The 16,140-nt window shown below is 50.0% G+C and overlaps 1 protein-coding gene across 2 annotated transcripts; it reads right to left on the bottom strand.

Moving 5' to 3' along the window:
- Nucleotides 1-1,533: 1,533 nt before the first annotated feature.
- ZYX (zyxin) lies at nucleotides 1,534-13,989 on the bottom strand. 2 transcript variants are annotated; one of them, XM_082496853.1, is made up of 10 exons: nucleotides 13,783-13,989; nucleotides 9,770-10,030; nucleotides 6,536-6,726; nucleotides 5,403-5,495; nucleotides 4,600-5,106; nucleotides 4,132-4,273; nucleotides 3,878-4,047; nucleotides 3,544-3,722; nucleotides 3,140-3,260; nucleotides 1,534-2,717 (listed from the first exon to the last, which is right to left on the bottom strand). In XM_082496853.1, exons 1-10 carry the CDS (start codon nucleotides 13,955-13,957, stop codon nucleotides 2,607-2,609), a joined length of 1,950 nt encoding a protein of 649 aa, XP_082352979.1. In that variant the 5' UTR covers nucleotides 13,958-13,989; the 3' UTR covers nucleotides 1,534-2,606. The 2 variants fall into 2 exon arrangements, with proteins under 2 accessions (XP_082352979.1, XP_082352980.1); XM_082496854.1 differs by lacking the exon at nucleotides 5,403-5,495.
- Nucleotides 13,990-16,140: the final 2,151 nt, after the last annotated feature.

Genomic DNA, 16,140 nt, shown 5'->3' with positions numbered 1-16,140 from the left:
TGGTAGGTACTCAGGCATCTCGTGTGCATGCACACACGCACATGAGCCCTCCAGTAATTAGCCTTAGATGTTGGCTCTACCCAGCAGCCGGCCCCAGGACTCCCTGCTCTCCCAGACACCTCACGCACAGATGTAAACTGTTCTCCAGTCGCTGGTCCAGGCTTACTGGTACCCAACTTCCAGACCCAAGAGCAGCTGGTAGCTTTAACCTCCTGGGAGCTCTAGCAGCTGACTCTCAGGCTGGTCTCCCCAGCATCCTGCCAGACATGCAGCCATGCCAACTCTCAAATCTCTTGCCCTACTCACTCACCAGCTACTCGGACTTGATTTTTAGCTGGTAATTATGCAGGGACATACACACCCAACACAATACGCTGGCACTCTGCTATTTCCAGTTGCTGGTGCTTAGACCTCCACATGCACTGGAGTCCCTTCACACAATTTTTTTTTTTTTTTTTTTAAATTTACTGAGACAACAGGACAGACTACACTGCCAACACACAGGGCACATCCAGACCAGCGTACCATGTACGTGCAGCAGCCTCTTCTGTGACCCCCCCCCCCCCCATTTTCCCATGCTGCTTCCTCTCCTTAATCACTCCCTTTTCCTGCCTTTGATCCTGCCTCTACACAACCCATGACAAGTGCTGTACAGTCCCCAGCTGCTCTTTCCCTGCACCCCATGCCCCTCAGAGGGGCTAACCTCCCCTTAATCTGCAAGGTGGCCCAGAGAGCCCTTCCCATTGACTCTGTTGAGCAGATTTCATACCCAGACCCCAGTGCTATAATCCTCCAATAGCTCTGGGAGGAGCTGGGTTAGGGTGCTTCTCTCCCTCATCATTTTTTCTCTTCTCTGTGCTCCTTGGCATTTGTGGGCAAAAGCTTTTAATCACATAATCTAGAAACAACCACTCAAACCAATACCTACAAACCAGCCAGAACTTGGGTAAGAAAAAGAACGCAAATGTACATTTTGGTTTTTTTCTTTCTTCATCCTTTAGGAAACCTCAAAGCATTTACTGGATCATTTTGCACGGAGTCATTAAAGCGGAGTCAAAACTGGCAAGAGAACAAGAGTAGGTTTCATGTCTTTCAAGCACTTTCAAGCATTGACACTTACCACACAGAGGAGTTTCACCTGCAGTGACCAAGACAGTACCACACTTAGAACCATAAACATCAAGTGCAAACATCTTCAGAGTATCAATAGTTAAGGCAAAGCAACAAAACTGAGCACTTTATTCCAGTCTGATTTAAGTATATTATAATAACTTGCCTCCCAGTGACACCATCAAGCAGACTACCATCTTGCTGTACTGCAATGCAGTCCTCCGCTGCTTTAAACAAAAGCTACTCTTCGGGCACAGAAAAGTAGGAAACTACACAGTTTCAGCAGGAGGCGAAGAGGTGGAAAGGCCATTTTCAGACTCCTCATCTCTGGAGGTTAAGTGGAAGAGCAACTAGACATACATTCTCTACTGCTTAAGACAGCAATTCTCATGGGTAGTCGAACAAATACAGCAGACACGTTAATGGAAAAAAACCCACATTTTATTGAATGCAAACAGTGGTTGGACAGTGTAGTTAATCAAAAGGCTTGTTCAGTTTGAGTTTCTAGTCCAGGGAAGTGGGGCTCAGTGCAGTAACACTTAAGAGCCAGACAGTACACTGCAATTACACTGCAGCTTTCACTGACAGCAGTGGAAGAATCCCTGCTGGAACAGGGAGGCTTTCCTCAGTCTGCTGAATCCTCATCCATGCTCGGAGATGCCTCCTCACCATGTGCTGCCCGTCCTTACGGCAGTCTTTATTTGTAAACATGCATTCTTTGGACCGCTTTGCTACTCTGGTGCCCAGCCTGGCTGTCCAGAAACCACACTGGGAAGTGATTAATTTGGGGGAGGGAAAAAGATTTTTTTTAAAAAAGTAAGTTTCCAAACTCAGGAACAGAGTAGGATTCCAAACATTGCCAGTTTAATCTGGCTAAGGAAAAAAAAAAAAGCAACAAGACAGTTAGCCATTAAAATCCATTAGAGACAGAAAAGCTATAGTAGGTTCACTTTTTCTGGCAATGATAACAGAGATTCCCAATACGTTCTGCCTCCACACCCAGGAGTGAGGGAGGGGGCAGGGGAAGACATCCTGATAATGAGGTGGCACAAGAAAAAAAAAAATTAAAATCGAAGACAGAAGTGCCGAGATGGAGGCTTCCACCTTCTAAGGTCAAATCATCATTCTTGGCTCCGTGGAACAGAATGCTCAGCCCTTCCCAGCTCCCGCCACAAGGTTGTTCTTGCTACTTCCACCAGGCAGTGGTGGAGGTCTGGTCTTCCTCCTCCAGAGTACGGAGAGAACAGAGATTGTACACTCACCTTGATCATAGCCCCCAGCCTGGAATACGCTGTGGCCAGGAAGTGGTGACAGGAGAAGAGGTTCTTTCTTGGTGGGTGTGCAGAGTGAAGTCTAGGAGCGGTGAATCCTACATGAGTAAAGATCTGCTCTGGCACAGTCTCCATTGGTAGCAACCTGCCTTGTCAGGCAGAGGGGTAAGACAATGGCGGGGAGGGGAAGAGTACTGAGTGCAGGGTATGCCCACTCCAAGCTCCTCAGCGTGCCGTTTTGGCACGACTGGTGTGACATTTGATACACAGCACGTGCCCATCCAGTGGAAAGCACCCATTCTCGTCTGCTTCAATGGACAAGGGCTTCCCACAGTCCTGAACAGGGAAAGAAAAGAGGGAGGGAGCTCAATGACAGCCAACAGCAGGGTAAATTACATTCAAGGATGTAGGAAATGCCCCACTGGATCAGGATAGCGGCTCACAGCCCACTGCTCTTTTTCTGATGGTGCTTAATGGAACATACTATTTTGAGGGAAGAGCAAGCCCCTTCTGTGATCCCAGCATGTTCCCCCAGTATCCACAGCTGCCATATTAGGGATGTTAGAGACTACAACTCTGCAGTCCTTGTTCACGGACCTGTGGTCTGTGAATGCCTCATCTTTTTCTGAACCTGCTTCAAAAGTGCTCCAAATGCACTCAGAACCACCTTAGTGTTTGGTCAGGATAGACAACAAAAGTGCCCAGTTGCTGGTGATGGGCATGGGGGAGATGGAAGGAGTTGGGGCCACCAGGCTTACCTCACACTTGTAACATTTCATGTGGAAATTTTTCTCCAATGCCACCACACGCACTGTCTCATCCTTTCCAGGCTCTGGCATGATAGGCTCACTACAAACTGAGCAGCGTGGAGCATACTTCCTGCAACACACAAAAATACAGAGGAGACCATGACCACCATGGTGATATTCAATGCAAGTTCCTCGCTGCCATACAGTAGTATTAGCAGCAGAGGAATAATAAATCACAAAGAAGTTCAGGTGGAAAAAAGACCTTAATTGCTGCAAGGTACACTGCTGACTCACTTTTAACTTCACATCCAACAGATCACATGGGCAACCCAACCCCATATTGCAGCAAAATTAAACAGGTGTGAGGGAATCTGCCTTCTTTCAGACACCACACGCACATCCTCTCTCCATACCTGTGGTAGTCATCCACACAGTGAGGCTGGTTGGCCTGGTCCACAATAAAAGAGGTCCCCTCAAGAGGGGTATGGCACATCACGCAGGTGAAACACTGGGGATGGTATGAGTTACCAGTGGCCTTCAGCATCCGGTCTGTGATTGTCTGTTTGCAGACACTGCACTTTTCCAAGGTCCCCTGAGCCCAAAGGAAACAAGGAAGACACATTAATACAGTCCCCCACCCCTGGGAGGCTACACCACAGACAGGCAACACGGAAGGAGGAAGGGAAAGCAAGAGAGCATCCACAGCAAGCGCAGCTCTCTCTAGCAGCTTTCATCCTGGTGACTCACCGCATAACAGTCCTCACAGAAGGGCTTCTCATCCACATTGTAGAACTGCTGCCCCTGCAGTTGCTTCTCACATTTGAAGCAGGTGAAGCATTCCACATGGAAGAGGCAGTCCAGGGCCCTCACAGCTGGCTGGGTTCGTGATAGGGGCTTCCGGCAGAAGCCGCAGAGCTCTGTCAATGGAAGAAGAAAGGGATTAGGAGAGATGAAAACCCATCACAGTCTTAGTCCTACTGCTGTCCACTGATGGAACGCACCAGAAGTAGCAGCCTCTGCTGGGGGTGGATGCTCCATATCCTTCATTAGTTTCTGGGTCAACATCTCCAGCTCTTCTACCTCCTTCATGGTCAGACAGGAGTTTCCCCTAGGTGGATCTGCACTGGAGCCTGTGGGTCTATGCTGCATGAAGAGGAAACATTCAATCCCAAAGGACACGTACAGACAGACTCCTTCCCACCCTGTCCCTAATAAACCTACTTCTCTCACCTTTACTTCTCCTCTGTCTCTAGGGAGTGATCCGCCATCCCCCATGCTTGCTTCTTTTCACCTTTACATAAAGTCCTATTCCTCTCCACCACTGTTTCCAGTTATGTTTTTCTCTCAGATGGGTAACAGATTCCCCTAGCCTGGGACAGACCCTCCCTCCTCATCCTCCAACTTCACTCCCAGTGATGCTGTCCAAAGTGCCTGTCCAAAGGCACTGGTCCCACGGCTCTATCCCTTACCGTGTCTTTTGCAGCAGCAGGTTGTTCTGTGGGACATGGCTTCACCTGCACTTGAGGTCTTTCCTTCTGCTGGGCATAGGTGAAATTGGGAGGCTGTGGCCGCGAGGAAGGACCTGAAGGTGAAGGGGCTGTGAACTGAGTCTGAAGTGAGGTAGGATATCTTGTAGAGTTTGAGGGAGCCATGGGAACATTGGCACCTGATTTGGACCCAGACTTAGGAGAGCCAGCAACAGGGGGTGGGGTGAATTTAGGGGTAGGCTGAGCAGGAGGGAGAGAGGGGGGTTGAGGGATTGGTGCTTGAGGCTCCTTGCGTTGCTGTGGGGCTGCCCATGGGGTTGGGGAGGGGGCCAAATCCACTCCAGGGGGCTTGAAAGGTGAGCTTCCACTTGGCTTTGGAGTGAACTTGGAAGGAAAGGAATGAGGGGTATCTCTGGGTGCAGATGGTATTTCCACATGGGCTTTTGGGGCTGATGGTTTCTCCAGAGAACCTGTGGATGCTGGAGGTATCTGTAATGGGAAGCAGCAGAGAGAAACAGGCAGTTATCAGCAGGGTGGAAGAGAAAATATGCTGTCTATAGCAGTAAGTCAGCAGCTATCCCAGATCCACGATGCTAACAGTTCCCACACTGTTATATATTTAGCAGTCCTGATAAGTTTCAAGATCTACACTTTCTGGTCCTTCATGTACACTTCCGCACTATGGTTTATCCAGAATTTTTAATCTTCAGTAGCACCCTTCTCACTACCTCCGTTCAGCAAACCAGTCATCTCTTCTTCCACCTGCAACATTCTGGAGAGCTCACCCGGGATTTGAAGGGGTCATTCTTCTCCATGTCATCCAACATTACGGACAGTGAGTCAATCTCAAGATCAATGCTGCTCATCTTGCCACGTACCTATACCACCATCCATGAGGAAAGAGGGAGCAGAGCACGTTACAGGAACATCCAGAGAACCGGGTGTATCCCCTTACAATAGCACATTTTGATACTTTGGACTATGGTACAGATCCTCTCCTTGCTTTGAGTGGATAGGAAGTTGGTGAGGACGAACAAGACAGTCTTCAAGGTCTACAAACAGTGGGAAAATGCACAGCCCAAAGAAAGTCACAGACAGATTTTGGTGGGAAAAGACATCTGGTAGTCTGTAGTCCAACACCCTGCTCGCAGTAGGGCTGACTCTCAAGCTAGACCAGGTTGCTCAGGGCCTTGTCCAGGTGATTTCTGAACACCCCCAAGGACGCAGATTTCCCAGCCTCTCTGAGCACCTCTGCCAGTGTTGGGCCACCCTTGCAGGGGAACAGGTTTTTCTTCTGTCCAAAAGGAACTTCCCATGCCACAACTTGTGTCCATTGTCTCTTGTTCTCTTGCTGTGCCCCGGCAAGAAGAATCTGTCTTCTCTCCAGCCCTCCTTTAGGTATTGCAGGCTGCAGTTAGATCCCTGCCTTGGCCTCCTCTTCTGCAGGCTGAACAAACCCAGCTCTCACATCGCATGCTCCACACCCCAATGATGGCTATGACCCTTTGCTGGATTGCATCTAGTTCAGTATTCCTCTGGGGTTATTATACTAGGAAGCCCAACTGGAAAGAGTCCTCCGAGACGCAGCCTCACTAGCACCGGAGAGAGAAGAATAATCACTGTCCTTGTCCTGCTGACTACACTCTCACAAACGCAGCCCAGCGGGTGGTTGGCCTTTATTGCCGCAAGGGTGCATTGCTGGCTCACATTCAACTCACTGCCCACCAGGAACCCCAGGTTCTTCATCTGCAGAGATGCAACCTGACCAGTAGACCCTAACCTACGCTGGTCCGTGGGGCGGTAGCATTTTCTGCTTTCCCAGATCTCATGGCTTCCTGCTGCTGAGTTCAGAGAGTAGTGAGAAGCTGTCCCAACTCACAGAGAATCACAAGAAACTACTTCCCTTGACCTCACTCACCTGTGGGGCAGGTATCTTGTTCACAGGCCCTTCATCAAACATCGGTGGCGGAGGAGGAGGAGGAGAAGGAAAAACTTCTTCCGGGGCTGGTGGAAAAGGCTCTTCAAAGGGTGGTGGGGGTGGGGGAAAAGCACAGTTTGAGGAGAAACTTGCCTCCTCTCCAGGTGGGGGAGGAGGTGGTGGTGGCAGCTCTATGGGGAAGAATGAGAATAAAAGCAAGTTTGTATCATTTCTTACTCTTAGCCAGCAAAAACCCCAGAAGGAGTCTTGAAAGTACCATAGCAAGTAGTTCGTCGGTACCTAGGGGACCCCAGCACCCATCAAGGACAAAGGAACTCCGCGGGCTGGCTTTCACCTTGTCCAAAGGCATTTGCCATCGTATAAACTTTGCTCGGTAGCTACTGCAATTAGTCCCCGGAAATAGTTCTTGTATAATCAGGAAACATGTCTTACTATGCCCTTTCCCACTCCTCCTCTCATTCTTTGGTCCCTAGCACGTGCTTCTCTCGCCCGTAACTGTCTCAGACTGCTGAATAGAGAGCAGCATTAGAAGGAATGCCAGTGGACAACCCAATACCTTGAAGAAACTGCACTGTTACAAGAAAATAAGACGGCACCTCGCAGCTGGCTAGTAAGCACTACCAGAAATGAGCGTGGGAAAAAAAGCCAGTTGGATCAACTACCCCTTATTCGTATAGGGAACCTCTGAAGCTGCTTTATTTTTCTGGGAGAAGAAAACAGCTTTCCTTTAAGAGGCTAAAACGTCCTCACGCCCAATACAGATTAGTGCATGAAAAAACTTCCAGAACCCTTTTAAGCAGGCTGAAAAGCACCAGAGTGCCTCAGTCTCCTAGAAGAAAACCCCATATTCATACTTGCCAAAGATATGGAACAGGTAAAAAGACATTTTCTACTACAACACAGTCAAATAAATGTGAATCCTCTTCCCTTCACCATGTATGGGAGAAGTCCTCTTATCATCCAAGCAGCAAAGAACACTGAAGACAAGGAGGTGCAACTTCCACATCCCTTCTTCTGGACACCCGCCTCTCTTCCTAGCTAGCCCCAACCAGCAATAGGGTGAAAGAACAAGTTTTTCACTCCTGCTACACCACACGAAACTTTTAACGGCAGTAATTGAATCGTCTCATCTTTATATCCAGCTGTTGCCAACAGACTTAAAGACTTCTCATCTGTAACCAAAGGGAGATAACACTGCCCTTTCAGAAAGGGAAAGCTGAAATCTTATTAGCCAGTGGAATGCATAAACTGCACTGGCATGTAGCACCACTTCCAAGACTTATTGTGCCATAGAAATTCTGCTGGGAGGGGGGGAGTAGTACTTGGATGGTATTTTTTCTTTGAAACTACAGTTCGGGATCAAGTTTGTATACGCTTGCCTTTTATTTTTTTATCGAAATGATGAAGAATATTGCAGAAACAAAGCCCTGATCTGCTGTCACATTGTTTCAGGTGCACTAAAAGCCTGTTTTTGTTTGTGTGAATAATTCATAAAGAGTTCCCTACAAAGTTACTATACCAGATTGATAGAATGATCAATACTAAACATAATGTACCTACAGCAATACTAAGTTAGCCATCCTGTCATTTAAGACAAAGAGACCAATCGCTAGGGCTTTACATTATATTACTGTTTGTCTGGGGAACGTCTAGGAAAGGGAGAGGATTGAAGAGATGCATCAAAGAAGGATCAAATCAGATGCATTTCTCTCATGACTGAGTTTTAGTGGTTCATCTGTACTTCAGATGTTTTGCTGGCAGCCCTCACCCAATGGTGACGCGGCAGCTTAAGCCAAATGGTTCTTTTGCTGATCTTTCTGTCAAGTTAATTCCTCCATAATAAGCTTTATAAGGAAAGCAAAAGTGGAGGAAACAACACCCAATCCTCCACTTCCACTGTGTATTGAAAAATAATTTTTAACAACCATCTGTCTACTTTTGTACTTCAGGTAATGTATTTGTGTCAGTTTAAGACCTTTTGACAGATGGATCCCTAATTTACACAACTAGAGCAGAAAATCATAAAGCCTAAGATGGGACCTTGGATTACAGACACAAGATTCCAGCCAACAACATACGCGAAAAAGGTCAGACTTAACCGATACCGTTCTAGGGGACAGAAGCATCAACGTGCTGAGGTCCTTGTGACTCGAGAAATGGAAAAAAATTACTTAATAATTTGTCTCCTCTGAGGACAGGACCAAGCTTCCTGCCATCACATCAGCTGCCTACTAACTTAGCATGCTAACCTAGAAAACCAGTGTTGCACAGCCTATGCTAGACAGTGAAAGGGAAGAAATTTAAAACAGCAGTTATCATTGTCTGAACAAGGGTGTCCGGACTGAAGTGCACCCTGACAGAGTTTTGGGTTAATATGCAGCACCAAGCATTAGCAAGAGGTCCCTAGGGAAATTTCCAGTGGCCCCGTGCTGATTGATTCCAACTAGGGAGCCACACAACCAGGAACCTGCTGCTTCTTAGAGGACACAAAACCAACCACCCATCAGCAATTGAACAAAAAAACCATCCCACCACAGGAAATTAAAAAAAAAAAGAAAAGAAAAAAAAAAGAAAATAAAGCAAAAGAAAACCACACTAAAGTGAGAAGTCACCCTACACAGGAAAACACACCCAACCCAAACCACTAGCAAAAAGTATAAAAAAAAAAAAGTATAAAACAAGCCATCCAAACTCTAAGTCTCATTTCCTGTTTATGATAGCCTCCACCATTTTTTCATGCAATTATTTCTTCCTCTTCAGCAGCAAAGATGGCAATTGCAGAGTCTACAAGAAGGACCTCTACAGCCAGAGACAACCAATTTGAGCTGAGATAAATCAACAAGGAGAATAGCATGATTCCTCCCCATCACAGTCAACTTCCCTGCAACATATTTGCTTCCAGACACGCTGGCCAGAAACTGACTGCAGTTACGCAATTACGCACTCAGGGAATACTACGAAAAATCCATTGCATTCCTCCAGCACCAGTGCAACACAGCCTTCCTGGCTCCTTTCCTAATGGAGATACTATGGATTTTGAAATCCCTTTACAATCATTTTATCTCATTCTGGAACCTGCCAGCCTCTACGGCAAGAGTATCCATCACCTCCAGCAGTTACGCCCCTGTTCTCATGTTTAGCCCAAGTTACAGACCTCACACCCTGAGAATTTAGAAATGCATGTTCACATCTGCCACACCGGCCCTCACCTACCTTCTGCCAACAGGGACATGGGTGCTGATGGAATCTCCCCCACCTTCCCCATCTGAGCGCGTTGGGCGCCAGCTGCAGGAGGCGGGGGCAGCGACGGCTCTGATGCACCCCCAGCCTTGAAGGGGTTCACCTTGGGCTTAGGGGCGACCACCGGTGCAAACTTCTTCTGTGGGTTGTAGAAGGAAGGGGTAGAAATATTGATACTGACTGTGGACGTCATGCGGGTCCCTGGGGCGCCTGGGGAGGCCATCTTCTCAGTACCTGTCAAGAGAGAAGAGGGGAGAAACCTATATGAATTCAGCCTTGGGCCAGAGTGGGAATTAATAATAAAGAGGAACACGCGAAACAGAGGGATACAGGAATTTAAGTCTGGCCAGAGGTGCCCGAGCAGAGCACTTCCACGACCAGCCCAGGAGAAAGGAGGAACAGAACCTGGAACGAGCCGCTGCGCCGCATCGCCTGGGCTCGGCACAACACCGACCGCAGAGGGCTTCTTGCGACACAGAAATCCGAGCTCTTCCCCGCCCGAGAACTCCGCACGTAGGCGCGCTGGAGAGGGCGGCAGCCAGGCCACCACAGCCACCGCCGTCCCCCGCGGACACCAAACCCCACTCACCCTACGGGAGGCGCCCCCCCCCCCCCGCCCCGCTCTCCCAGAATTGGAATTACCATTCCCTCCCCCTCACCTACCCGATAACGCCGACCGGTTCCCCCCGACCTCAGCCTGGAACAGCGCCAGTAATGTCCCCCTTCACCCCCACCACACCCCAAAAACCCTCTCACCCCCCCCCACCCCCCAAAAAAAAACCCCCCACCCTTTACCTCCAGCCCCCCGCAGGAGCGCAGGCAGCTGCGGCAGAGCCACAACAAGGCGGGCGAGAAGCTCCCTGGGGGCACATCCCCGGGGCACAGCCACCCCCCCCCCGGCTGCTCTCCGGATCTCACCTCCCCTTTTTCCTCCCCTTCCTCCCCCCACTCCCCCGGTGAGGGTGACGGCGGCTCCCGCCGCCCCTCACCGGCTGCGCCGCCGCCCGCTCCGCCCCCGCCAGGCACCGCCGCCCCACGGACGCCGACGCCGCAGCCACCCCCGATGCAGCCGGGGCTCCCTCCGTCCGTCCGTCCGCCCGCCCCCCGGGGCAAGGCAGCCCCGGTCCTGCCCGGCGCAGGGGCAGACTGTGGGGTGGGGAAGCACCCCGCTTAGCGGCCCTGCAAACCCTCTCCCTCCCCCCCCCCCCCCTCTTTTCTACCACCAGGTTCGGACAGACCCGCCAAGTCGGCTGTTTTAGGAGCGGCGGGTCTCATGAGGTTTCCCCCCTCCCCCCCGAGTCCTGCGATCCGGGCCAGGAATCTCACCCGTGCTCGAAACCCCCGTGAAGCCAGCCAGAGGCTTTGTTGTGGAGCCTGGCATGCCGACAGCCCCCCTAACACCCCAGCACAATAGCGCTTCCGCCAGCGCAGGGACTCCGTGCCAGCGTTTCAAGCTGGCATGGCCAGATCAGCGCCCCTCCACACTGCCGGTCTCTCCCACACGGACAATAACAGCTGCTGGGACAGACAGCCCCGGTGCCACAAACATCCGCCCACCCTTAATTCACCCACGGCTGCTGCTGAGACCTGCGTGCCCCCCTGTTCTAAGCACTCTCACGATTCAGTGCAGTATGGCAAGATAGAGTAGTAACCTGCAAGAGCTTCTCCAAATGACAAGCATGCGACAGCATAGGCAAATTGAGTCCACGCTGCCACACTTTTGGTTCCCTTTGTGCAGGACTGATGTGTTGCACGCACTTTGACAACGTCTTCTGGGCTTTTCAAAAGAAGTAAGAGGCTGCAAGTGTAAGCAGCCAAAAAGCCGTGCTAAGCATCTCCCACGTGATGGGAAAGGGCCAAGACAGAAGAGTAATTAGCAAGGTCTGTCCCCAGTCCCTCAGACCTACTGTAGGGGTCAACAGACTTGTCAGTTGGAAGGGACTGACCAACTCCCTCCAGTCTGCAGCTTCCCAGTGAGCTACAGAAGCTCTTGAAAAGACCTCCAGCCTTCCTTTGAGGACTTCTGCCTCGTGCTCCACTGTTTCACTATGGTGTAATGAACCACCTGGTGGTTCACCAGAACTGGTTCTGGTTCCACCAGAACTGACAGCATTATGAGAAGAACACCACAGCAACGTCACTTCTGATCACGATCCATAGCAGGGTTAGTCAACACAGTCTTGGGACATCAGCTGCTTTCACAAAAAAAGCACTGGCTTTGCTACCAGCACCTGCTTTCTTCCTTAACCCAAAGCAGCCCATTTCCCGGTATGCTATGTCATGCTTAAGGCCCTTTCTGGTCAGAGCTGTATCCATCCAGCAGCTGCCCCTGCTCATCCTCACTTTTGTTTATTGGTCCACCTCCACACAGACCAAACAGGCTTCAAAAGGCTGGCCCTGGGGAGAGCCACCCCTCCCAGCCCTGCAGCAGCATCGTCAGTAGCATCTGAGCCTTACCAGAAACACAGTTTATGTGTGTCCTATGGCACTGTTCGTAAAAGCTGTTGGAGAGGGAGTGTCACACCAGCGGACCTCATCTTAAACCCTTCATGTCCTCACATTTTCCCTGAGGGGAGAGATTTTTCTGCCTGCTGTAACAGCATTTAAGATGACTCAAGTGGAGCTATGAAGAAAGATGTCCCCAAAGGATGCAGTCAGGATACTTGGTCTTCTTGGTCTTCAGGATACTTGGTCGCTTCATTGTTCCTCTCCAACAGAGAGCAACGAGAAGTAAGACAGAACCGAGTAACATCTCCCTCAGCAGCAGGGTCACCTCCCAGAGGGTCACACAGTGGGTCCACCACTTTTTATGCACCCAGACAACTTTCAGCCCTTTGACCACAAGACACCACTTTCAAAAACTCAGCTCCTTTCCTGGGGTAACAAAAAGAGGAGGAATCTAAGGAGGCAGAGAGCTGAGTGTTACTTTTCACCTCTGTTGGTAGGAAGCAGTTTGGCTCCAGCCGCACAGGGAGCCCCAGTAAAAGCTCGCCCAGCACTGGAGTCTGACACACCACATCTGTACTTCCCATATCTGCCAACTTCCTCCCAACCGAGGGAGGTCAGAAAGAGAACTAGAGCAAAAAAAATAAAAATAATACAGAATATGAAGTGAACAGATTAAACAGATTTAGGAGTTAGGCTTATTTTCATCCTCTCATACAGACTAATTCCAGAAAGTTCTCCCAGCCTAGCCCAAAGTTACAAAGCTTCACAGACAGCAAAGTCCTATCAGCTATGCAAGCTGCAAGGGAAAGCCTTAAAAAAAAAAAAAAAAAAAGGCTGGGGGAGGGGGACATTCAGAGCTACAAACTTCTCCCACATATGTTGGGGGAGGGAAGAGGAAAAACTCCCCAAAGCTATGCAAATATACTTAAAACGTTAGGAAGTTCTACGACTTTGCAAGACTCGCGTCTTCACTTTCTCAGGGCGCTGCCGGAGAGACAAAACCCTCGTAAATTAAATACGTTTCATGAGCAAAGAGCCCCAGATTCCTCTCTCTCTCGCACATCTGGAAAAGGGCTCCATAGGTGTCTCAACTCGTCCGTACGCACACAAAAGAGAGCCTGTCCCGGGTAACACCGGGCACCACCCCCTCTTCCCCCTTCCCCCTTTCCCCTCTCCCGGAGCCGTACAGCACCGTTCGAGCTGCCTCCATTTCACCGGGAGGGGACAAAACTCACCAGGCACACGCACAAGCAGACCTCTCTTCTGCGGAAGGTAACAAAAAAAACCCAAAAAACAAAACAAAACAAACAAACAAACAAAAAAAAACACCCAAAACCAACCCCCCCCAAAAAAAAACCAGGAGCGACGACCGTAAACCAATCCCAAAGAGCCCGAGAGGCTTTGTACGAGGCGAGCAGCCTCCCCGCACCCCCCGCGGGAGCGGCAGGAAACCCGCAACCCCGACACGGGCGATCCCCCCCCGATACGCTCAGCACCAGCCCCGCGGCTGCAGACAAAAGCCAAGAGAAAAGACTCACCTCTGGGGTGCGGGAAGGGGATGAAATGCCGCCCCCCCCCGGGGCTGGGTCTCAGCTCCTCTGCCCCCCGCACGGCCGCCGAAATGAAAGTTGGGGGGAGCTGCTGAGCCCCAGCGCTGCGCTCCCCTCCCAACTCGCGAAAAAAAGCCTCGCCCAGGCAAAGTTGTTTGACCATAAAAGGAGAGAGGCTGCGCGAACAGCTGAGCTCACTCGCTGGGGAATGTGGCAATGAGGTAAGGGGCGGGGAGGGGGGGGGGGGGGGGGGGGGGGGGGGGCGGGCATGGGGCAGCGGCGGGAGAGCCCCGGGCTCACGTCTTGTGTGCGCCCCCTCCGGCTTTATGGGGAATGGGGGGAGGGGGGGTGTTATTTCTCTTGCCTGCTGGGGATCACGAAGGAGAAATGTTTGTTGGGGGGTCCCCCCCTCCCTTCTCCATCCCCCTCCTGTGGCCTCGCAGAGTTGGTCCCTCGCCCGACCCGACTCGACCCGACCCCCTCAGGCGGCTGCCCCGGGCTGGGTGGCTGCTCCCACCCTCCGGGACCCCCGCTCCGCCCGCCTTCCCAAACTCCTGAGCTGCCCCCCCCCCCCCCCCCCCCCTCCAGCCCGTGACCCCGCTTCCAGGCACTGAGCTGGGCTTTTGGAAGGTATTTCGCAGCTCCGGTGAGTCAGGGTCCCTCCTGGCCTCTGACTTCCACGAAGCAGCTGCGAGAGCATCTGACTCACGCTCCCCCGGTCGCCCAGAAATTAAAGCAAACATCAGATGACTCCACCGTGCAGAAAAGCAACTTGTTCTCCTTGTACTGGCTGCAAGGCAAACACTGAACTGCTTTATATCAAACCGTAGCCCCTTGAATTGCTTTGTTGGATTGCCTGTGCTGCACACCGCTTTTATTTTTATCCCAGGTTCAGCCCTGCTCCAGAGCAGGGACAGCCTGACCCAGCACAACCGAGCATGTGATTTTTCATCCCCAGTCTTTTCTTCTTTTCCTTGCTTCTAAGCCTGTCAGGGAGGAGGGATACTGGTAAAGACAGAATTCCTGTGCTTTGCGCATTGTACTTTGGAATTTGGCCTTAATATTGGGGTTAATACCCCTACTGTTACAAAGTCCCTGGAGAATTACTGTATTGGGTAATGCTCAGGAGATCTGCGGCTTGTCGGCTCCTAAGACTTACCTATCAACACAGGCACCTTTCAGTACTGGTAATTTACTCACAGGTGGGTGTGAGTAAGCCACAAGCCACACCAGTTAGACTCCCAGTGCGCGCTACTGCAAAACGTTCCCATTAGAGAGCTATGCAAAGAGGTTCATCAAGGCTTAAGAAATCCAGTGTAAAGAAGTCTTTAATTTTACAAGCAAGGTTTGTACAAAGAGCTAACATCTTTTATTTAACCAGCTGATACGGTTGGAAAAATTGGGCCCTCCGTGAGGTTCTTCTTTTTTACATACTGTATGAAAATGTCACCCATAGCAATGTGTAGCACTGAGCATCTCACTCCTTAACGTAGCTGCAACTGTTGAACTATTGATCTATAGCTGTGAATTACTTAGGGATATACAGCTCTTGTACGGGTGCTAAATAATCCCAAAGTTACTGCCACTTTTGTAGGCATAGCATCAGCCCCGTTACTTCCCATGACTAATGCACAGAGTAATTACATAGAGTAAGGGAGGTATCTCTCCGCTGTGCTGTGTCTTCTAACACTGTCACTTTTCCAGTGCAGACAATCTTTTTCCTTCTTGTTCAGGTAAAGTTGTCAATTTAGAGCTACAAAGATTTCATTGTGGAATCAGTAACCAAATTCTGGAACATCACAGCACACCTAACACAATCAGCCTGACTTCTGCCACTGTTCCCGGGTCTAGCCCTGACTCCAGAGAAAACAAAGAATGTCTCCGACTGAGATTTAAAAAGTGCTGAGAGAATATGACAAAAATCTGCTCTGTAATACTTTCTGGTCATATGCCCATAAGTCCAGATGCTTTCATGTTTGATTGTCTCACCAATGTGGTGATGTTAAAAGCTCATGAAGGCTGATGAAGCAAAGTGGGAATAAGAAAAAGAAAAGCAGACCCTCTTAGGCATTTTGTATTAAGTCCTCACTATGAGGAAACAAATATGAAACAGAGAAGTGTTTAGCAGGTTGGAGTTAGAATTCTCAAATCAGCATACACAGGAAACTAATCTGATTTCGTGCTTGCCATATAGTGAATTTAAAGTTTTTGCTTTTGTAATCTTAAATGAACTAAATTCCCTATGTTAGTTCTGATTCCTCTGGAAAGAAAACAAGAATCACCTTATGCTAGCAACCTACCTTCATGCAATTCTTTGCTTTGGAGAGTAGATATTTTTCTGCTGCA

This window comes from Vanellus vanellus (assembly GCF_965231255.1).
Source record: "Vanellus vanellus genome assembly, chromosome: 1".
NCBI lineage: Eukaryota > Metazoa > Chordata > Aves > Charadriiformes > Charadriidae > Vanellus > Vanellus vanellus.
The sequence above is the reverse complement of the archived record's forward strand: the minus strand, read 5'-3'. Positions and strand labels throughout refer to the sequence as shown.

Coding starts and splice junctions, on each gene's coding strand:
- ZYX (XM_082496853.1), bottom strand. CDS start 13,957: ATGGTCAAACAACTTTGCCTGGGCGAGGCTTTTTTTCGCGAGTTGGGA. Junction 5,107..5,402: donor ATGACCCCTTCAAATCCCGG/GTGAGCTCTCCA, acceptor TTCCCATTACAG/ATACCTCCAGCATCCACAGG. Junction 2,718..3,139: donor TGAAATGTTACAAGTGTGAG/GTAAGCCTGGTG, acceptor TTCCCTGTTCAG/GACTGTGGGAAGCCCTTGTC.